Below are 23,683 nucleotides of genomic sequence, written 5' to 3' on the forward strand. Positions count from 1 at the left end.
ATAAATATCTTAATAAAAAAAAAAAAAAAAGTTAAGACTTGAAATCATCACCCTAAAAACCTCATCCACTTTTTTTAATGTGAGGCATGGTCTTAAAGAAAGTCTGAATTATTTCTCAGGTTTGTTATTTTCCAATTCACACAAATGTCATAATTAACCAGAGACAAAAAATATTATCCAAACTCAAGTTCTTCAAAAGCTCCTCTATTATATGCTATTCACAGCTGCCAGTGTCTGGCACAGTAAGCACTCAAAAAAAGCAAATTATTTGTAATGCACATAAAACTGAGTTAAAATCAGAAGCAATTGCTTAAACTTCTGAGAACAGTATGTATAAATACTCTATAAATCTTTTATTGACCCATATAATACAACAGTTCTTCAATCTACCTGCATACACATAATGGTTACTGGGGCTGACTGATTTTTAAAACTATTTAACTGGGAAACTGAAATTCCAAATATATAATCAAGCAAGTTATAATAAAGTTACTAACAAAAAAATTCTTTAAATAAAGTTACTGAGATGGGGGACAGACATTAGCTTACCTCTCCATAGATTCTAAATGTTCCAGTATCTTCATCTAGCTCAATAGCTGTAACTCCAGGAACCTTCCTAGCTTGCTGTATGTTACTACCATGTGTTCCTATTGCCAGGCCCATCAAATCTTCTCTCACAACAAATTCCTCATGAAAAGCTGCTGCAAGTTGTTTTGTGCACTATAAAAGAGGTATATTAAAATTTTTATTACAAAAGTTCAAAAACAAATGGCTTTTCATATGCCCACGTTTGTAGTAGTCATAATCATCAAGAAGCAGAAGCAAACCAAATGTGCACTAAACAGATAAACAAAATGAGATACATGCATACAAAATTATTTAGCCTTCAAAAGGAAATTTTGACACATGCTACAATGTGGACTGAGGACACTGTACTTCGTGAAGTAACAACAACAAAAAAGAATACTCTTACGATTCCATCTACATGACATTTCTAAAGTAGTCAAATTTATAGAAACAAAAAGTAGAATGGTGGTTGCCTGAGGGGGTGGAGGGGTGAATATGGGAAGTTGCTGTCTAGTGGCTTTAGTTTCAGTTTTACAAAATGAAAAGTTCTGGAAACTGGTTAATTAACAACATGAACAGACCTAACACAACTGAACTCTACACTTTAAAATGGTTAGGTGGTAAATCTTATATTGTAATTTACCATAATGTTTAAAAAAACAAAAAGAACTAAGAAAAAATTAAAGAATACTCCTTTGGGATCATATAACAGAAGGGGAAAAAACAGTTTGGTAAGTCTGTTTAATCATGATTACAAAAAACAGTTCATTCTAAAACAATTTTCTAGAATTACTGATATAAGAAGTTCTCCAATAGTGTGGCAATGAAGAATAGGAGAAAACAAAGTAGTACCTTAGGATGGGATAGAAAAGCAGTAATAGGCTCTTTTTTAAAACCTACATGCTATGTGTCCTCCTCTCGTCTTATCTAACAGTTATTATAGTGCACTAGTTAACTAATGGAAGTGTGTTATGAATAACAGCTGACAGAGTAGTAAAAAAAAAAGTTAAGGATAGAGTAAAGAAAAACTAGTAATATAGTTCTACTGGATATCCCTAATGAGTTTCTAAGTTCTTTGGCACCTGTTATCTATAGCCTAACAAAAAACTCAATAGTATTTAGCAAACAAAAGCTATTTGGGGAAAGTAACAAAAAAATAATTGCTCTAAGGGCACAATGATGCCTGGAATCAACCACAAAACAGGTCCCAAGGTACCTTTTAATAGTCAAGTAGTTTAAGCCAAGGAACTTGATTAATATACTTATGAAACTAAATGGGACACACAAAAAAACTCTGATAAACCCACTTACTTCTAAATGCTTAGTGGCCTCTTCATTTCTGGACATAAGCATCAACTTCGTACGAATACTTCGCAAATGCATGTCACTTAAAATATTTACTCTCTTCACAGTTGCTTCGCTGGCAGACTATAAACAAACAAGTTAATCATTCAAAATAATCTTATTTTTCAAGACAATACAAACAAGAACCTTCCACATAAAACCTTCCTTGATCCTCATCTACTATACTTCTCTCCCCACCATTTCCCCCTCCCAAAGGTAATCCTATTCCCCAATTCCCTTTCTGAATTCCATTATTTAGTTCTGCTATTCAAATTATGATTGGGGTTAGGAGGGCAGGGGAGGATCCAGGATCCCACACATTCATAATATCATGTTGTTCAGAATGCCTTATTAAGATTTTTTTCTTCCACAAAAGATAGAAATTAACATTTTATAGCTGTGAAAAAATTTTCTTCCGTATGTATTAACAAACTTACTGCACACCAAGTTCATTTTATCTTTTCAAATATTTAATTATAAAACCTGTGCAACATCCACTGGCTACCTTAAAACATGTAGTTATCTTACCAATATCATTAGCTGTGTGGTTTCTGGGTGGTAAAAAATTCTGCATGCTCCTACTGCTTTCTTAAAATCTTTATGTGCATTTTCATTAGCACACCTAGGGAGAAATTGATTCATATTTAAGACCTAAATAACAGATTAAACCAGAAGGCAATTATAATGCAAACTAAGTATTTTATTTTGACACTACCCATTAAAACTTTGTTTACTAAAAAGATTTTCTATCATAAGTTTTTGGGTGTTTGGGAAAAAGATTTTTGTAGCACTCTTCTTAATTCACAAAGCAATTCAACAGTAAACAAAATTACTCACGCCTCTCTCAAATCCTCAGGAACATCCACTGTGCATTTAAAGAAGGTATTTTTTTTGACAGTTTTATTTTGATTGACAGGCCGAAGTCGTTCAAATGTGACTATTTCATTGTAAGTGGCATCACAAGCAGCATATTCAATGACATAAAACTAAAAGACATCAAAATACTTTAAAAATCCCATCTGAACAAAAATAATGAGCTTTAAATGAAGTTCTAATTGCCTTGCTCAGCTTACCAGCAGACCCTCCCCCTTGTGGCACAAATACTAAGCACAGCTTAGTTACGTCAATCTGATTTGCCTAAACTAGATTATAGGCTCTTACAAGCATGAACCTTGGTGGTCCTCACATGCCTGAAGTGTATCCCTGAAGAGAAGCTTTGAGGTTTGTAAACTCAGAAAACAAATAAAAATAAACGGTCTAATGAATTTTTAAAATTTATGATCAACTATTTCCAAATTAGGAGTTCAGAAACAAAACTAAGAACTTAAGTAACGTTTACAGAAACCAGGAGTTGAGGTATTTCTTTGGAAACTAGTCACAAAGCAAGTGTAAACATCACTTACTTCTCCTTTCATCATTCGAACTTTAGCCAACCACCATCCACAGGGTTCTTGGTCATTTGCTCTTGAATATACCTGAGGAGAGGGAAAAAAAGGCCCTTATCCATTCATCCTGGAAGATTTCAACATCACAATGACTTTTATGATAAATGCCAAATCCCATCAAATTCTAGAATCAAAAATGTCACTGCCCTAAAATTAGTTAACCATAACTTAATAAAAGAGTTATGTCTGTTTAAACTTTACTACTGAAAAACAAACTGAACCCTTTTGAGGCAATTTGGCTCTTTGGAAATCTAATTCCAAATTCAGGAGATTTTCCAAACATAAATATTATTTTAAAGAATGCTCTTCACAAGGCAGTTTAACATAGTGTAAAACAGAGTTCTTTCACAGTTTATGTCAATCCTGTTCACTCTTAAGCACTGCACTCTGATGATTCAAGTATCAGACACAAGGATAAGCTAGAAATTACTAAGGACATTTTAAATATCACAACAATATTTCTAAGATGCTGAAATCAACGGTTTTCTTAAAGAAACCCAATTTTAAAACCTTCAAGGATATGATATTTAGAATTTAGATTCCTTCCTGAAGAGCCTAAATCAAATGCACTAAAATAGTTTAGCTGACCAATAAAAATTTAAATTATACACATTTAGTACGTGTAGCACGGTTCATAAGAATCTTACAAACCTCTTCTGTAAAAAAAAAAATTATCTTATATCCTCTGTATTTGTCATTACCAGGTATTTTGTAACATAACACATTAGAGAAGTTTCCCTTAGGGATTAGAGATATTTCTAATGGTACAGCATCTTGATATATCTTCAGTGTGTGGAAAACTGGGGGGGAGGGGTATTGGAAGAGACAACCAAGAAGAACCACATTAAAATCTTTATTATATTAAGAGTACAGAGAAATCTATCAATATATGTTAACACCTATCTTTGGGTTAAATGTAAACAACCTGATAATAAGCAAAGAGTTTGGAGAGAAAGCGAAAGACTCAGTGAGGTGATCTGAGAGTAATCATGAAAGTGGGGGAATACTGGAAATGTAACTGAATAAGCCAAAATCTCACATCAACTTCACTGTGCATGATGATCAGAAAAAAAAACCTACATACCAATCAGGCTCCAGTGGACTCAATTTTAGCTTTGCAATTCTTTATGAGCAAATCTATCTTGTAACTTTTATCTTTTTGGTCTCCAAAAAACAATAAATTTTACTTTTCTTAAGAATAAAACAAAATTCATTCTATCTTGCAATTATTTTACGTATCCATGGAACCTCTTATAAATCTAGAGGGAAATCTAATGATCTTAGTTTTTTTTTCTATATCTTGAAACACTTCACTATTTCATCATCATTCATCAATTATTCCCAACTGTGCTTTAAAAAAGGCTATAAAAAGAAAAACAAGAGAGAGAAGAATGATGGTATCACCTGGAAGAACACAACAGTGAAATATAGCATTACTATTGCATCATCCTGGTTTCTTTACTGCACAGTCTTTCAAGAAAGTATAAAAAGACTGGAGACACCATTCTTGCAGTCTACTTCTGGTTTTCACTGAACAGTTAAGAATTCAGAATTTTTAATTTTCCACCCATAACTGCAAAGACAAAATTTACAGAGGAAGGGCTTGCACAATTATTAGAGGAATCTGGACTGATGCAGAGACAGACAACAGCACTCTAGATTCTAATGATGAATGTGAAATTACAAGCAGAATCTCCCACCATGAAGCCTTTAGATGATGAATAGTCCCAAACATTATACTTCTAAGAAGAAAAAGGAAATTTAATATCCTCACCCAGTTAATCATTCAAACTGTGACTTCACCATACAAAATCATGCAACAAGACTCGGGACCATTCTGTTTTTCTAAAAGGACATGTGATCATATTCTTTCATCTTTTATGACTGTACACCAAAATGTACCCCCATACAGCTCACAAGTGGGCAAATGCAAAAGGTAGCTGTGTATACAAAGATGACTACAAAGAAACAAATGATCAAAACATGCAAAAAATGCAACGAGTTAGTCAGTGCAAATGGTTAAGTATGAAAATGATAAATCATAGCACAAAGGTAAAATTAGAAGCCACTAAGAGTTCCAAAATATTCTTAAAGAACTGCATTTCTGTTAACCCAAGTGTAAGATGAACCAGAATGAAATGATAAACTAGAACTTACTAGATGGGTTTTAAATTTGATTATAAGTATTTGTGAGAATTTAATCTGCGTTTATGCATGACAGCTGATGAGCAGTAAGTAGTATTTAGAGACCTGTACATATATATATATATATATATATATATATATATAACCAAAACCAGGAAAATATGGCATAAAAAGTTGTATTTGCTATTTTTTTTTTTAAAGATTTATTCAGGGTTGGGGAGGCATTAGAAGGAGAAACTCAAGCAGACTCTGCTCTGAGCATGGAGCCCAACACAGGACTCTACCTCACCACTGTGAGACCACAACCTAAGCAAAAACCAAGAGTCAGATGCTTAACTAACTACGCCACCGAGGCACCCCCGTATTTACTATGTTTAAATGCTCATTAAGATACTTAATGTTGACCTTCAGCATCCTTTTATTCTTAACTTCAGTGAAATTATCTGTAAACAGACTTAATTTTTTTCAGAAATGGCCCACCAGGACCAAATGATAAGTGCTGATGACCTTCTCCCTCAGTATGCCTCAGATTAAAAGAAACCCTTAAGAACAGGAGGGAATTGCCCATTCCAAGTACTATCTCAGAAAGGCAAGTTCAGCTAAACAGACTGGAATATCTGTTGGTACCTAGTGAATGGGTGTCTTAAAAGTTTCGGGGGAGGAGGGAGAATGGGTCTTTAAACTACCTAAATCCCTTTGCTCTAATTCTACTTTCACCAAAATAAAATTTTCTAGGAATGTGACTTCCTTTGTGAGCTTACCACCAAATAAAGAGAATAAATCATTCTGGACTGCCTTGAAGCTTTATCTCTCACTGAACATTAAAATTCTGGATTTCATTTTATACTTACATCTATCTCTGTAAGCTTCATTAAAAATTTTACCACTGAAAGACAAAGTCATTCTCATAAAGCCAACTAAATCCAAGTTCATGAGCTTAAATCAAACACTATGAATTTGGCTCCACTTGAGTGCAGTGGGTCAAATCACTTTCTTTCCAAAATGAACAGTTTATCTTACACGATAAAAAATCACTTTAATGACTCATTAAAACTGTGCCATAGTATACTGTGTCCCTGATGTTGCTCACTGTATTTATGACTCCATCACTGGAGTAGGAGCACCTCAAAGAAATTACCTTTATTCAGACTTTAAATTTCAAAACTATTCCCAAGGAGCAAATTACACTCTAAAGCAACAGCCCTCACTCATTGTTTTAACATTCTAAGTTTCTACAAATCCAAGGAAGAGCTTGAAGAAAACCAAAGAGGACCCGTGAGAGACCTAAAAGCACAACAGTACTCAGGCTGAAGAAGTCCAATTTCATGGAGTGGATAATGGAACATGAAAAATCAAATTCCAGAATTCTATTTCTGGGTTCTTTCCACCAAATAACTCCAAGTCAAGCTCTACTACAAAACAGGCTCTAAATTCTAACACACAAAGTACAGTTACTTAAATGAATTATAGTCATGTTATTAACCTTTCAATCAAGTTAATAATGTTTTTAACTATGCTTTTCAAAGTCACAACCAAATATGAACACCAAAAATAGACGGTTTTTAACCAGTTTTCACCAAATTAACTGAAAAGAGTATTTCTAAATAATGTTAACCATTAAACTGAATAATCTTAACAGCCAGTTTTATAATTGTTCCTTTATATTCACTATATCCTCTCATTACAATTATAACCTATCATAATGTAAAGTGTACATTAGGAAAGCAACTTTAACACCTAGAACACACTGAGGCGTTTTATCTACCTATACATAGTATTTTCTCATTCAACTATGTCGCTGATACTTTTAACAAATGGGTTTAAAGTCTTGGAAAATAGCCATTTCCCATGTAACAACAATCAAGAATGTTTACCTCTTCTTTAAACATATGCAAATTTCCCATGCCCTAAGACTAACTGTAAACTTGGCATTATAAGAAAGACTAATTACAGATAGATAAAATTTTCAGACTGGTTGCAAGAATCAAATTGAGACATTTTTTAAAGGTAGAACAGAGGAGCACCTGGATGGCCCAGTAGGTTAAGCATCCTTCAGCTCAGGTTATGATCCCAACTCCTGGGATCAATCCCCGACCCGCATAGGTGCTCTCTGCTCAGGGGGGAGCCTGCTTCTCCTTCTCCCTGCCATTCCACCTTCTTATGCTGTCAAATAAATAAAGTCTTTTAAAAAATAATTAGCAAAGGCAAAATGGAAACTACATGTATCTTCATATTTTGTATAAAAAAAATACTGAATTTTAAAAATTTTAAGGTAAGGGTGGGCACCTGGGTGGTTTAGCTGGTTAAGCATCCAACACTTTTTTTTTTAAGATTTTTTTATTATTATTATTAGACAGAGCGTGCTCAAGTGTGCATGCCAGCATAAGCAAGGGAAACAGCAGGGAGAGGGAGAAACAGCTTCCCCACTAAGGAGGGAGCCCAATGAGGGGCTTGATCCAAGGACCTTGGGATCATGACCTGAACAGAAGGCAGATGCTTAACTGACTGAGCCACCCAGGCACCCCTAAACATCCAACTCTTGATTTCAGCTCAGGTCATGATCTCAAGATCCTGAGAATAAGCCCGCCATTGGGACCCTCAGCATGGAATCTGAGAATCTCTCTCTCCATCTGCCTATGTCCCTCTCCCATCTCACAAAGGCTTACAGGTCCTACCCCCGCCCCTCCCTCTCTCAGTAAATAAAAAAAAGTTTTTCTTAAATTTTCAGATATGGGAGTCTCTTATCTCAAATTGTTCTTATTACTCGTTTCTCTCAAGGCATCTATCCCAACATTATAATTGAAATATAAAGACATAGGAACATAACATCTGACAAGTCACCATTAAAAAAAAAAAAAAAAAGTTTATGCCACAAGAACAGAAACTTGACAATTCTTATCTCAACCAGAAAGCACCACAATTTAAAAAAAAAAAAGTTTTTTTAATCAAATATGTTAAACCCAAGAGAAAAACCTTGTAGAATTATATACTGGCTTCAGTGTTAGCCTTCCTACGGAATGTGTTTGTGTGAGCTCATGTACTAACCTCCTGAACAAAGCAGGTATCTATAATTAAAAAACAAAACAATTCACATGTGAAATCACTCAGGAAAAAAAATTCTCGATTGCACTTCCAGTATCCCAGAATACTATATTATATATCCAGCTTAAGAAAATTTAAAGAAATCATTTTCCCATGATTTCCAATTTCATAAGGTGAGCATTTTCTTAGCAATCTTTTTTTTTTTAAAGATTTTATTTATTTGACACAGAGAGAAAGAGAAAGAGAACACAAGCAGAGGGAGTGGGATAGAGAGAAGCAGGCTTCCCACTGAGCACAGAGCCTGATGCGGGGTTCGATCCCAGGATCATGACCTAAGCAGAGGGCAACACTTAACAACTGAGCCACTCAGGCACCCCTTTCTTAGCAATCTTAAGTTAGCAAAGTCAGCAAAGCAAGCACTTACTGAAAAATTTTTCTTCTATCAAATGTTAAAGATCTTAAAACACATGCCACTTTTTAAAAAAGTCAAAGAAAAAGCCACTAAGAGGTTTAAAAATAAGGCTTTGGATTTTAAACCTTTGTTTCAAAACCTTCTTTCTCTTATAAATCATATAGTGCTTCCTTAAGGACATTAGACCATGACACTAATTTATGTTCTATAATTCCATGTAAGCCCTCATATTTTGACTGGAAAGATGAACCTCAAGTAGCCAAACATTTTTACAGTAGTAAAATTTTAGGATAAACCATATGAAATTGTCAAAATTCAACCATTCCTGACTTACAAGAAAGAAACTGTCATACTGAACTTTAAATGACTGAAGAGACTCAATAAAAATCTCCCTCCTGTATCTTTTTGTTCTAAATCCATTAGTGATGACCAAATCAAAGTCACCTTTCCCTTCTTAAAAGAAGAAGGGTTCTTAGAGGTACAAAAGAACAAGAGTTGTGAGTCTGGCACAAAACTAACAACACTCTATGAATATAGTGTAACGAACGTATCAGAGAATAACATTCAAGTCAAAAACTGGAACTGGTCTCGGTTTCCCAACCTTCAGCCTTTGTGACCTTGGAAAGCTTAGTAAGTATTCATAGAGTTTAGAAGACGCCCTCAAGAAACTGTTATGTCAAACTCAGATAATCTTTTTAAAAAGCCAGTTGGGGGTGCTAGGTGGCTCATTCAGTTAAGCATCTGCCTTCAGCTCAGGTCATGATCCAGGAGTCCTCTGACTGAGCACTGGGTAGGGCTCCCTGCTTGGCAGGGGTGGGGGGGGTGGGGGGGTGATGGTGGTGGTGTCTGTCCCTTCCCCTCTGCCTCTACCCACCTCAACCCACTTCATCACCCCCACCTCTGGCTCCTGCACATGTAAGTGCCCACTCTCTCTCTCAAATAAATAAAATCTTAAAATTTTAAAAAGCCAGTTATAGCTTATACATGTTAGTGCTATACAAGCGTCAACTGTTACTTAATGCTATATGGTATGTGACTGACAGAAACAGTGGCTGATGACTTAAGTTAATATACTAAAACATACTGTGCAATGAATTCGTCTAGAGAAAAGTATCAAGTTAGATTAAAAACCTAAATACTCCTGGGGAGCCTGAGTGGCTCAGCTGGTTAAGTGGTTCTTGATTTCAGCTCAGGTCATGATCTCAGTGTGGTGGGATGGAGCCCCATACATGGGGCCACATGCTCAGCAGGGAGTTGGGTTGGGATTCTCTGTCCCACTCTTCCTCTGCCCCTCCCTAACATGCACACCACTCACCATCTCTAAAATAAATAAAGCTTAAAAAAGCAAAACAACAACAAAAAAATACTCCTTAAAACAACAAAGACCATACCTGTAGAAATACTGAAAAAAGTATCCTGAATGCCACACCAAAAACTTAGCACACTAGAATAAAATAAACTTCATGGGAAAAGCCATTAAATATACTTTTTAACTGTCCAGGAGAAAGCACCACAGATAAAAAATTACCCATAAAATACAAAGATTTCCTACATCAAAATCCACATAAACAAAAACACACAAAATTCATATTGGCTTACAGCCAATAAACTAAAAGATGCTCCATATCATTAGTGATAAATATTAACACTGAACACATCAGCTTTCCTGTTACCAGTTTTATAAAACTTTACAACTTAATAATAACCCAGCCAGTCAATCTATGAGGAAACAAACACCTTCGTGTATTAGCACTTTTGGAGGACAAAATTGTATGTTCTGGTACCATCAATATTTTAAATATATACGCCTCCAATTTAGCAAGTGAACCACTTAAGATTCCATACAATCAGAAGAGCGGTTTACTTAAGGACATTACTCTGTGTTTATTTTTTGGCAATAGCAAAAAATCTGTCAGTAATTTTAATTTCTAATTATGATACGTCTGTACTAAAAAATATTATGGGGTGGTCATAAAGAATCAAGTAAATCTGTTATGTGCAGCATGAAAATGTCCATTATATCCCAACTGACTGAATACAGAAATCACAAATATATAACATATTCCCAATTTAACTTTAAACTCTTTTAAAATGCCAAGAAAAATACAATTCTCGTAAATGAGATTTAAGCGAGAGTGTACAAACAAGCATATCTACACTAAGAGGAAGTTTGTTTTTTTATTTTATATAATACTGTATCATTTCATTTTTTACATTAAACTTTAGTACAATTTAAAGGCGGAGGAGATTAAAAAGAGAACTACCCTAAATACTCAGTAATCACACCACTGGGTATTTACGCAAAGAATACAAAAACACTAATTCAAAAGGATATATGCACCTCAATGTTTACTGCAGGATTATTTACAATAGCCAAACTATAGAAGCAGCCCTAGTGCGGATCAACTGATGAATGGACAAAGATAGGGAGGGGGTGTATACACAAAGATACACACACAACAGAATATTACCTGAGCCATTAAAAAGAATAGATGGAGCTAGAGAGAACAATGTTCAGCAAAATAAGCAAAGTTAAAGAAAGGCAAATGCTGTATGAGTTCACTCATATGTGGAATTTAAGAAATAAAGCAAAGGGGAAAGAAAAAAAAAGACAAACCAAAGCACAAACTTGTAAGTATAGAGAACAGAAGGTTACCAGAGGGGAAATGGGTAGGGGAATGGGTGAAAGAGGTGAAGGAGATTTTGAGTACACTTACCTTGATAAGCCCTGAGTTAACACATATAAACCTACACAATCACGATATTGTATACCTAAAACTAATCAAACACTGTATATTAACTACACTAGAATTACAATTTTTAAAAATTTTTAAAAAGAGTAAGTAGTTTCAAAAATTTGGAATCTATGGGTGGCAAGATTGATTTTAAAATTCTTTATGCAAATTTTCAAATTTTTCAAAAGTGGAAAAAAATGACATCTTAATTTCAGATAATGATTCTCGTAATTTAAGGAGCAAACTTCACCAAAATGGAACCATAAAAGACAATGTGAAAGAAAACACTCTGCAATCATCAATTTCCAAATCGTTCCATCTCTTACACCAATATTTTGTATACAGCTGGGGAGGCAGGCTAAAAAGATGGTCCAGGAACAACTTAGTCTGAGACAGGGGAAAGCACAATATAACACCACCACAAGCACACCACCAAGTTTTTCCTTTAATCTGAGCCTTGACGCGATCATTATCTGAAAAATTTAAAAACTATGAAAAGCACTAGTCTCACAACTAACCACCACACATTTCTAATTCCAGAACATTTCCAAAACGAAGTCATTCCTTGCCTGCCCCGACTCATCACAAGAATTCCAGAGGAAAAAACTTCTGAAACAGATATAAATTTTTACCCCTCCCTACAAAAAGATGTTGATTAGAAAAGGATTCATTGCTGAGAAAAACATTTTCACTGGAGTCTAAAGTCCAAGTGAACAAGTACAGTAGTAATCAGCAGCATCGCCGCTACAATTCACAGTACCCACCAGTAGCCTATTTCATATTTCACACTCCTTAATTTACTGCAAACACTTCACCACTTTGTTTCCCTGTGTCTTCCCATACCATCTATGATACTTCCCTAAAAGACACAAATACATATCACACCCAGACTACAGTTACAAGACTCCTTAGAAAGAAGTCCTTAGTTTCCACTTTTGGTGGATATGAACTATAAAAGAGAAAGTACAATTAAGCCGTAACAAAATTGATTTAGCAAAAGCAAAAGGGTTCCTAGTGAATTTAGAGCAAGTAATTAAAATCTAGGCCAAATTTCAGAATGGAAAGGAATTTAGGCTACCAGGAATTAAAAGTGCCACCATTCTTTGGGTTCCTAGCACATTAACATCTACGATTAATAGGAACTCGAAATTTACCAATAGAATTTACAAAAAGTAAAAAACATACCTAAATGAGTTCATATGCCAAGACTCAGAACACTGTCTGGCACAGAATACATACTGCTAAGTGCTTATAAAAACATTTAAGACAGATTATTTCATCTGTTTAAGTGTTCCTATACCTCCAGATACCCCCAACCCGACCCTACATAAACTAGAAAAACATATTTAGCATATTAGAGCACCTCAAAGGAATTACATCAATTTCTTGAAAATCACAAGTTTCCTATTTCCAACAGACTCACAACACCTCCATTTGACAACTACTTCCATGTTTCATTTCACATAACATCAGGCATATTTAACAACATTAACATACTGAAAATAGACATCCAAACTCCAGTAGTGTGAAAAAAGCAACGTACAAAGAAGTAGCACTATATGATCCCACTTTCATTTTTAAAAATAGGGGACAGCCTGTGACTGACAAATACAGTGAATAGTGGTTTTTTTCTTCTCATGTAATTCCTATTTAGTCCTTTTTGGTTTTCTGTACTTTTAAAATCTTCTGGACATTTCTAAAGTATTCAACAAGACAATATGTGTATACAATATTTCACATTTTTATGTATCAACTATATTAATGATCACAATAAAGGACTATTAATATATTATAAAGATACTAAGAGAAAAAGTAAAAGAAAAGTTTTAAAGTAATTAGCAAAAAGGAAAACAGCAACCAACACCACACAGCTCTCTGTGCCATATTCTATAAAAACCAATTCAAATACACTATCATTCTTAACTCCAAAATTATTATTTTCATGGTAAGGAAACTTGAGCAAGGACACAAAGCTAAAAATGTTAAAGCTAAGACATGAATCCCAACTGACTCCAAAACTCAAGCCCTGCTATATATATTACACAGCCAATTAACAACAGAAAGACCAGCGAAACTATCAGCTAAACAGATTTTCCTAAAAGTGTATTTATTTAAAACAAAGTCACACACACAAAAAACCTTAAAATACATACCTCTACTTCATCTCCTTCACTGATTTCTTTTTTTATGTCAGGTGGTGGTGGTAATCTAACTTCATTAAATGGAACCTGGCGTTCTGGCTGCCAGCTGAAACATCAGGAAAGGAATTAACAATTTTGAAACAGATTATTCGAAAAGCCCCTAATATTTAAGCGCAGTCTACGCTTACTGTTGTATATCTGAATTAATCATTTAGCTTTCCCTAATGAAAAGCAAGCTTCATTCATATTATTCTTTTTTTTTCATTCATATTACATTCTTCCAAGTAATTAGTCTGTTAAAATTTTTGCATGACTCTTGATGAAGTTCATAAATTAACATCATAAATACTAATTCTGTGTAACTGTCCAAATTACTCATCCTAAAGTAACAGTACATACAGTTTTCTAAAAATGAAATAGGCTAAGTTCATAGTAATAAATCAGACTTGAAATAATGTCACATCTACATTGTCAATAAACAGTGCAACCAACTTATTTCAAATAATCTTACAAGTATATGACTTCTCAAAGGAACAGAATTTCAGAGCTTACAGAATATTAACTTCATAATTCATGTGCACATGTACACAGAAATGCAGAAAATTACTGCTATTTTACATAACTGAATTTCAAGATTTAATTTTCTTACACAGAATTTACATTTTCTGCAATAAATATACATGTTAATATCAAAACTTGGGAAAAGCTGACTTCTATCTTTATAGCAAATATGACCAAATTAAAACAAACTTCACTACTGCTTAACTAACATTTTTCGTGTCATACTGTATAAACTGGATTGATAAAATTAAAAATTCCTCCCTATTCTAATAATATTCATATGCTTGGGAGGTACACTAGCACATAAAATATCAAATAAATTCCTATGGCTTCCAACTGAAGATGCTATGCAAAACATCAGGAAACAAGACTTTTGAGTGCTTTCTTTTCACCATTACTATTTAAATGGCAGCTGCGCAAAGACAGGAATCACCCCAACACATGTTTCTACACGCAACGCTGCTGGGCAGATCTCTCTTCAGGCCATTCCAGAATCAGTTTGAAAGTTAAAGTTGAAGACATCTTTTGACCTTCAATTATACAGTGCTCCTTTACAACTCTTCCAAACCAAGCCCAACATACTTTCACATTTACTTGGGAAGAGAGGATTAGGAGCAGGGGAATGGGCAGGATCCCCGCTGAGTAGGGACACCCCCCCCCCCAAAGTGGACTCAAACCCAGGATTCCAGGGTCATGATCTGAGCCAAAAGCAGCCGCTTATCCGAAAGAGCTTAAGCGAATGAGCCACCAGGGTGCCCATCTTTCACATTTTTTAAACAAGGCCTAGGCCCTACAACTATAAAACTGATTCTCCTAATTAATACCAAGTTTAAATTAAAGGCAGCCCAATGCAAACCAGCAGCCATTTGGAAAGCCTTCGACAACATCATTTCAACATTCTGGGATTTTAAGAATTATGCATAGTATAATCCCATTTGTGCCATCTGATTTTTGCAAAAAAATACTAATTCATGTTCATATTATGTTTTTACAAAAAAAAAGTCATGCAAAAAGTAACAAGTATACTGTGGAAAGAAAAAGAGGTGAAAAGTCATCAAAACTAGAACTACCTGAACTTTTAAGATGATCAAACAACCGAAGACTCCCACCCAAAAGCAAAAATCATTTTCCACTGGCAATCAGAACACCCAGAAGCAAACACGAATTTAGCACAACCAATCTTTAAGATCTCTATTGATCAAAAAATGACTTACTTGTTCTCAAAAACAACTGTGAGGGAGTCTTCATGAACATCTTTGATAAATCCCTGCAAAAAACAAAAACATTATCAAAAGCATGTCAATATCCAGTTAAACATTACATTAGGGGTACCTCATTGGCCTGGTCAGTAGAACATGCAACTTTTGATCCCAAGGTTGTAAGTTCAAGCCCCACTTTAGAGAGAGCACTTAAAAAAAGTTACATTAATTGCAAAAGCCTATATTACACATACAAACATGGAACACTGAAAAGAACCCAAAGCTTGGAATTAGGCATAATGAGCTACACATCCTCAGAAGTTACTTAGCCTCTTTAAATCTGTTTCTACATAGTGTCACCTACCCTGGAATTGGGAAAAAAATCAATGTACATCCCTGAAACATCATAGGTATTAGTCTATACTCAAAGTGAGCAAGGCTGTCTTTAGTACTGTGACTAGGAGTTCATGCTCTTAATCAGGCTGCCAAGGTTCATATCCCAAGTTCTAGCATTTACACATTTTTCAGCATAATTTTAACTTAATGGTTCATTACAGCATCATACCTTATGGAATTACGAAAATTGTGAGATTTAATGTTCACCATACTACTTGGTGAAATTACAAATATAAATACTACACTCCGCCATTAGTAAAAAGCATTATTACATTTTGAATACTAAACTTCCATTAATTTAATTTTTCCTACCAAGTTCCCTTCCACCTTCACTTAAAAACAAAAAACAAAACAAAACAAAAAAACTACAATAAGTACATTGCCTCAAAGCCATTTTGGAATGAATGTAAAGATTTGTAATAAAAATCAGTGATTTTATATTCTTAAAATTAATTTTGAAACCAGTATTTTTAATCTATCTTCATTTGATACAGCTGAAACAAGCTGTTAAGATCTGACATTCAAGAAAAGAGCAAAGGACTTGAGTGTAGAGTAACTTCAAATACCTGCTCTGCCACTGTGTAACCTTGGGAGTGCAGTCCATGTAGCACTTGTATGATTACAGCTGACATTATGTGACCCTTTATATACTGTCAAGAAGACAACCTTAGTCAAATCCTACATACTTTGAGCCACAAGGTATTCACAATAAATAATCTTCCAAGACATCTTTATCACACGAGACTCCATAATATCACTAAGAACTAGCTAAATAAACACACTTGCAGTACCTGGTTAAAACGAGGCAGGGATGAACACTTCCAGTTTACCTCATCTTCCTGTCCAAAAGTCACTTTAGTAATACTAAAGGAACTTTGATAAACCAACAATAATGACAATAAAGAGAAAAGAAAAAACTGCAACAAAACTTCAGAAATTCAGGAAACAGAAATATCAGTAATTTAAAAAACAAAGCAACAATTATTAATATTGAAATACTTACTCTATGTCAGACATTATTCTAAGCAAACAGCAAACCAAAAACTGAAACAAACGCGCAGCGAAAAGAGCTGAAAAGTAAACAGATCACTACTACTACCCCAGAAAATTTAAACATAGAAACTCTTGAAAAGGAGAGGGTAATAGATGTGGCTAAATATAAAATCATTTTCCTTCATAATATAGATTCACCAATCACAAAACGTAGGTAACTAATAAAACTAAAGTCATTGCATTCTTCTCACATTTGCTACTCAATTGCATGATTTTGTATTTGGCCCTGATCTCACTTCAGCTTCAAACGTCTATCACCTGCTTTAGTTGTATGCTATGGGACATTTCAATGCAAATATCCTCATGTGAGGCTAAACACGGGATACAATCCTTCCAATAGTGCTATAGCAGTTCCTGCATGCAATTTCAGAGACAATTTTTATTCCTCTTTCTTCCCCAAAGGTAAAAATTAAGAGCTGCTATTCCAGTTCTGATTATCTGACCATGTTATAATAATGAGAGCCTGACGAATTTCTCTATTCCTAGTAGGTTCAACCACAACCACTTTCTGCAATGATTTTGATCAGCACTTTAACAGTTATGCTACCAGCAAATCTATCTCTATTAATACCCTTAACATTTGTAAGGAATATTTCAGAAACAGAATTTCCAAGTTCATGAATATGAAGTAAAACATACCTTACCATCAGAGGTTAGTCCTCTTCAGCTTTCATTAAAATTTTCTACTCTTTCACAAACAACTTTCAGAGTCTAGAATGTTTCACCAAGAAATCTTTGCCATTTCTGTATAATTTACAAAATGAGTTCCTTCAAATCAGAGCTCTAAGCCACTGGGAAATTCTACATTCTTCATTATAACAGAAACCTGTTTTTCTACCTAAATGTCAACATTTATTCAACTCTTTCCAACCCATCCCCACTTTACTTCCACCACCAGCATCAGCTTTGTTTGGGTGCACATTTTCCAAAAACTTTAAGAAAAAATACAACTCCAGACACATACTCAAATTACTAATATCCTTCAAGCGTAAGATTAAATAGATTAGGAATGAACTCTTAGCAAAAATGCTCTAATCCCCAAACCCTAGATTCTAGGGATAATGTGCTTCTAATGGCCAGATCTCTATGAAATTGTGTCCATCTGACGCAAGACTCAGATATCACTTCTCATGGTTCTTTCTGTATGCTCGAAGTCACCAAAATGATGATACTAGGTCCCTATACACTCAAGCCCAAAAAGAGCAGGGTAAGGCACTTCCAAAATCTTTTGAATCAGGGGACAGTAAATAACAATGGTCATATTTATCTGCACAAGACAATAGCAGGGCCTTATGATTTTATGTCCCCACAACTTCTGTACCTCCTTGTGTTTTAATCCAACCTTTGGGGATTCTGTCTCTTCACAGTCACCATTCATCTTGCCCAGGACCTGTATTTCTCAGAACAAAATCTTTTACATTTCTTTTTCCTCTTCCCACATATATGCAAACATGCAAATTCCAAAACATCATTATAAGATGGTCCTTTGTATGTTTATATGTGAAACTCTTAACTACAAAGTATCATCAATAAGAAACAGGCAATATAACACATCAAAAATGTGATCAAAATATCTTTAGAATGTTGTCCATAACAAAGCAACAAACAGAACATTACATACTAAAAACCTAGAAATGTCACAAACTGTGTGAAATGAAGGTAAGGGATGAAATAAAGAGAACAGCGAAAATCCCTAAGCTGAGTAAGTACTATTTGAAGAACTGATTTTTTTCAAAATACAGCCTTAAAAACAGTTTACTTTAACTTAATAACTCAAGGTAGCAAGTTGTGTTCTTTTGTTGTTGGTGGTGGTTTTTTGATGACAGAGAACACTACAGCTGAGAAACAGGTTTTCAGCTTGATGAGGGCAGTTTTAGAAGGAAAAAATCCTATTGGTTAAGCAGAAAGAAACATGGTATGAATTATTTCAGGAATTGAAAGACCAAGATTATAAATACAGCAATAAATAAGGACAATAACCAGGGACCCGGTCTACAGGAAAGTTACCAGATTCTAAAAATAAAATTTCTATGGGGCACATGGCTGGTTCAATCAGTAGAGCATGGGATTCTTGAACCTCAGGACTGTGAGTTCAAGCCCCACACGGGGCATAAAGCTTACTTTAAAAAATAAAAAAAATTTTTTTTAAATTCATTTACCGACCTTCCAGAGCCCTCATTTTAGTGAAAGGAAAGCTAAAACCACATGTATCTACATAACCCCCAAATTCACCACCTAGGAGGCTATAAATGCTGATTTAAACACTCATCTCTCTGGAGCTCTTCTCAGTAACTCTTTTTCAATCAGATGATAAAGTGCTTTTCCTGATTTGTACTTTTAAATTCCAAAAGGCTAATTTTAGTAGCAATACTAATTTGAAGAAATAAAAGCATCTTTCCTAAAAACCCTTTTTAAAACAAAGTTCTTGGTGGGGGGGGGGGATGCTCAATATACACTTCACGACTGGAAAGGCAAGATATTACCCAAAAGACGCTCAAAATAAAACAAAATTTTAGTGTTTAAAACCAATTTATCAAAAGCCCTTGCTTTGAACTGTGATTTACAAATCCAAGAAGATGCATGAATCCTTTCTTTAAGAGAACTTTCCCACTAAATCACTAAGAACACACCTTAATCCAGAAAAATTCCTTTGACTGCAAGGTAACTGTCCTTTCAAATAAATCCAGCCATTTCTTTAAATTTCTCAAAAACCCACTAGTAATAGCAACTCATTACATCACAAAATTTACATTCCTTATCAAAAGGAAAACAAACTCAAACACCTTAATACTCAGCACACCACCCAGAACCAGACAACTTGAATCCTTGATTTAAACTAAGGTTTTAGACTGGAAACCCAGATCCAAAACCTAAGATTTAGGCCCTGAAAATTCTTTTTTTTCCCCAAAGATTTTATTTCTTTGGAGAGGGAGAGAGGGAAGGGGACAGGAAGAAGGAAACTCCCTGCGGAGCAGGGAGCCTGAGGCGAGACTCCAACCTAGGTCGGTGGGATCATGACCTGAGTCCAAAGCAGATGCTTAACCTACTGAGCCACCTCAAAATTCTTCTCAGAAGAGTTTACTGAGACGCCAGACTCAAGTAGTAAAAGCAAAAGGATCCATCAAAAGTCTCTAGTTCACACCTATTCTCATAAGCAAAAGGTAAAAAGTTCTCACACAGCACTCCTCTTTCAAAATATTCTAAGATTCACTCTACCTTTAATATTTCTGTCAAAGTTTTTCTCTCTGAAGTCTTTCTAAAACTTTCATGAAATTTTAAAATTTCATTTGATGACTTAATTACTGAGGCAAACTTGACAAAAATACTGTATTTCTAAAAATATGCGGACTAAAATAAATTCTCCATAAAGACACTGGGCTCAGTTTGTTAAACTCTGTTTCCTCTAAATGGGCTACCTCTCGGTTTTCCCCAGCTGTATCAGTTACCGTTGTGAATAAAAATTATTATGAAAACCCAAAGGGCACCTGGGTGGCACAGTTGGTTAAGCAACTGCTTCGGCTCAGGTCATGATCCTGAAGTCCTGGGATCAAATGCCACAATGGGCTCCCAGCTCCGTGGGGAGTCTGCTTCTCCCTCTGACCACCTTCTTTCTCTCATGCGCTCTCTTACTCTCAAATAAATAAATAAATAAATCTATCTTTAAAAAGAAAGACAGGAAGGAAGGGAGGGAGGGAGGAAGGAAAACAACCCAAGAGAAAAGAAAAGTTACTAGCATAATTTATGCAAAATTCACCTCAGGTCCTTCCATGCACCCCTCCTTCCTCCTCCCAAGAACTGCCACTGGAGATCTCATTATCACTTGTTATCCTTTGATCAAGTATCCATTTTATTTACTGATTTCATCCGTTGGCCCCAGCCTACCTTCCCAGCCCAATTTGTTAGATACTAAATTTAGTAATTTAGCATTCCTGAAATCAAGATACTTCTTACAAACTGATAGCAAATCTTAGAGAACACCAGATAACCACATAGCAATCAGGGTATAAATGTCACTGTTCAAGCCTGTTCAAACTTGGTTTGCTTGCAATTTTCTGTAGCACTTGACTGCAACCTCCTGACACTTCATTCAGCAAACCAATGAAGGCCAATTTTAGGAAGGATTAAGGTTTCTTACCAGAAGGTTGTTCTGTTGACACCTTCTGATAAAATCAAGAAAGCACCAGCACCAAAACTTGCAGAGTGGATGAAAATTCTTGCAAGAAAATCCTGGAGATAATAGAGAGCTCTTTTAAAGTATGCTTACAATATCAATGCTCTCCATGACACTGAGGAATATACTGTAAGAAGAAACACTATCACCTGAATGTGAAGATGTTTTCTCCAATTTATTTTGTTTATATCTTCCATTTTATTCATGCAAGCATTTATAAGACATCTTTCAGGGAATCCTGGAAGGATGGCTCAGTTGGTGGAGCATGCGGCTCTTATCTCAGGGTCCTATTTCTGAGCCCAGCTGACTGTAGAGATTACTTAGAAGATCTTAAAAATAACGGTATCTTTTGATAAGTATGAAATACCACTCAGATTAACTGACAACACTTCTTAGTGTCTCTCAGAACTAATACCACTTTAGATGAAACTATACAAGATCTTCCACTAACTTCCCAAATCTGTATAGAAAACTAACCTATTCCTTAGACTCTAAACCGCAATTTAAACTGTAGAGACACCTCTGTCATTGGCTCACTTTCATACCTCAAATCAAACATGTCAAAAATCAGAATCGTCTTTTGTCCTGCTTTGCACTCTACAGGTTACGATCCACTTGACAAGAGTAAAAATAAAATAAAATTGAATACAGCACAGTATATTTTAACCAGGCTTCTAAGAGAATACAGCCCAATCACTAAGGCATTCACAATGGGTAACGAACTAACTTCTCTTCCATGGATCTAGAATGGTACTAGCTAAATGAACTATACTTACAAGAATTGAGGAAATAATGCTTCTGTGTAATAATTTGAATGAGACACCCTATTATGCTAAGAAATTTAGAGGTTCCTAGCACAGATGATTGTCATTGTCCAAGTAATTTTGTACATGTCTCAATTTGCAAAAGGAATCAAAGCTTCTTAAACTAATGTATACCAAGACACTCAAGTGCCAAAAGTACTTAAAGCTACTCCTCTCCCCAAAAATACCATGAGAAATCTTCTTCCTGGTGCTCTTATATCAAGCAATGTAAATAATTTACAATTAAACATTTTATGTTATGTTCCTGGACTGTGTATTCAAGTAACAGATACATTAAGAACTCATTAGGGAAGGGGAAAAACAAATCTCACTAAGGTACAATAGTTTCACTGTTAAGATTGGGTCTCAGATCCACTACTTAGTATGTGATAGGTAAAACAAGAGGGCTAAAGGCAGTTAAGGTAAGGATAATAAAACTCCTAACTGGCTGTATTCTTGCCACAAAGCAAGTCACAATGTCCTCCTTCAAGGAATCTCTACATTCTTTCCGGAGCACTCCAGAGACTTTCTGACGCAATTCTCAGGAGGCTCTATCAACCCTGAATGAGACTGAGCTTTCCTGGATGCTGGGCATCCTCCTCCTAATTCCCTCACGTGCAAAAACAAAACAAACCCGAAAACAATTTTTTTTAAATACACATTAGTAGCACATTTGCCTAAATATTAAAAAATAATTCGTATAGTGAAGATAAAATAAATAAAAACACAAGAAAATTTAAGAAATTCTATGTATAAAGATGACACATGCTACATTTAACCAGGACTGGAAACCCTGGAGCCCTGATAGGAAAAAAAAACAGTTCACTATGTAAAAAATAAAACTTCTCTATGACCAGAGATACCAAAAAGTCGACAGGTATTAAATGAGAAGGGGCACTCAAATGAGTCCTAAGAGGTCTCAAAAAGTGACAAAAGACATTCAATAGGAAACAGGCAAACAATTTATGGAAAAGCAAATCAAAATGCCCAACATACATTAAAATTCACAAGAGGGAATCTAAAATCTGCAAATGAAAGTTCCACTGAGAAAATCATTTATATCCAACCGAACAGCCAAAATTAAAGATTACAGAACCCATTTTCTGGCAAAGATGTACAGAACAGCTTTTATATTTATTGACAGAGAAAACAGGAAGGGTTAAGCCTTTTGGGAAGTAATGTGCACGCTCTCAAATAAGTATATTAAAATCTTAAAAAGTTTAATTTAAAAAATATAAATAAATTACACTTCAAGGGGAAACAGCCAAAACACAATCCTATTTTATAGGGCAGTGATGGAAAAAAACCTTCATGTGTATATGAATATGTACCTATGTACCATACAATTGAATGCAGAGAAAAATCTAGTAGGGTGTATACCTGGCTATAAACCCTATCTGAAATGGAGTGGGAATGAGAGAAGAGTACGTGGCAAAGGGGAACAAGGAAAAAAAGGGAAAAACTTTACAACAAAGCAACTTCATGAACACTTAATGCCTACATGTTAAAATTACACAAGTGCCTACGTATGCATATTCTTTAAAAGAACTGAGATATATCCTAAAGCATTCTATCAACCAGCACCACACATATACAGCACCACTTTGTTATCTTTTTTAATTTTTCCATCTCTAGGGATCTCAAATCTACATTCTAATTAACAAACTGG

At 35.0% G+C, this 23,683-nt stretch overlaps 1 protein-coding gene across 4 annotated transcripts in view; it reads right to left on the reverse strand.

Moving 5' to 3' along the window:
• Window positions 1-23,683, reverse strand: part of FXR1 (FMR1 autosomal homolog 1) — a 58,182-nt gene that overhangs the window by 24,871 nt on the left and 9,628 nt on the right. For all 4 annotated transcript variants that reach the window (XM_059391474.1, XM_059391471.1, XM_059391472.1 and 1 more), the window contains exons 2-8: window positions 15,607-15,659; window positions 13,844-13,937; window positions 3,315-3,386; window positions 2,749-2,897; window positions 2,440-2,533; window positions 1,879-1,995; window positions 550-720 (exon numbers count right to left, since the gene is read on the reverse strand). In XM_059391474.1, the coding sequence (XP_059247457.1) occupies window positions 550-720; window positions 1,879-1,995; window positions 2,440-2,533; window positions 2,749-2,897; window positions 3,315-3,386; window positions 13,844-13,937; window positions 15,607-15,659 (750 nt within the window). The remainder of the gene's footprint in view (window positions 1-549; window positions 721-1,878; window positions 1,996-2,439; window positions 2,534-2,748; window positions 2,898-3,314; window positions 3,387-13,843; window positions 13,938-15,606; window positions 15,660-23,683) is intronic.

The sequence above is a fragment of the Mustela nigripes genome, chromosome 2 (genome assembly GCF_022355385.1).
Source record: "Mustela nigripes isolate SB6536 chromosome 2, MUSNIG.SB6536, whole genome shotgun sequence".
Classification (NCBI taxonomy): domain Eukaryota; kingdom Metazoa; phylum Chordata; class Mammalia; order Carnivora; family Mustelidae; genus Mustela; species Mustela nigripes.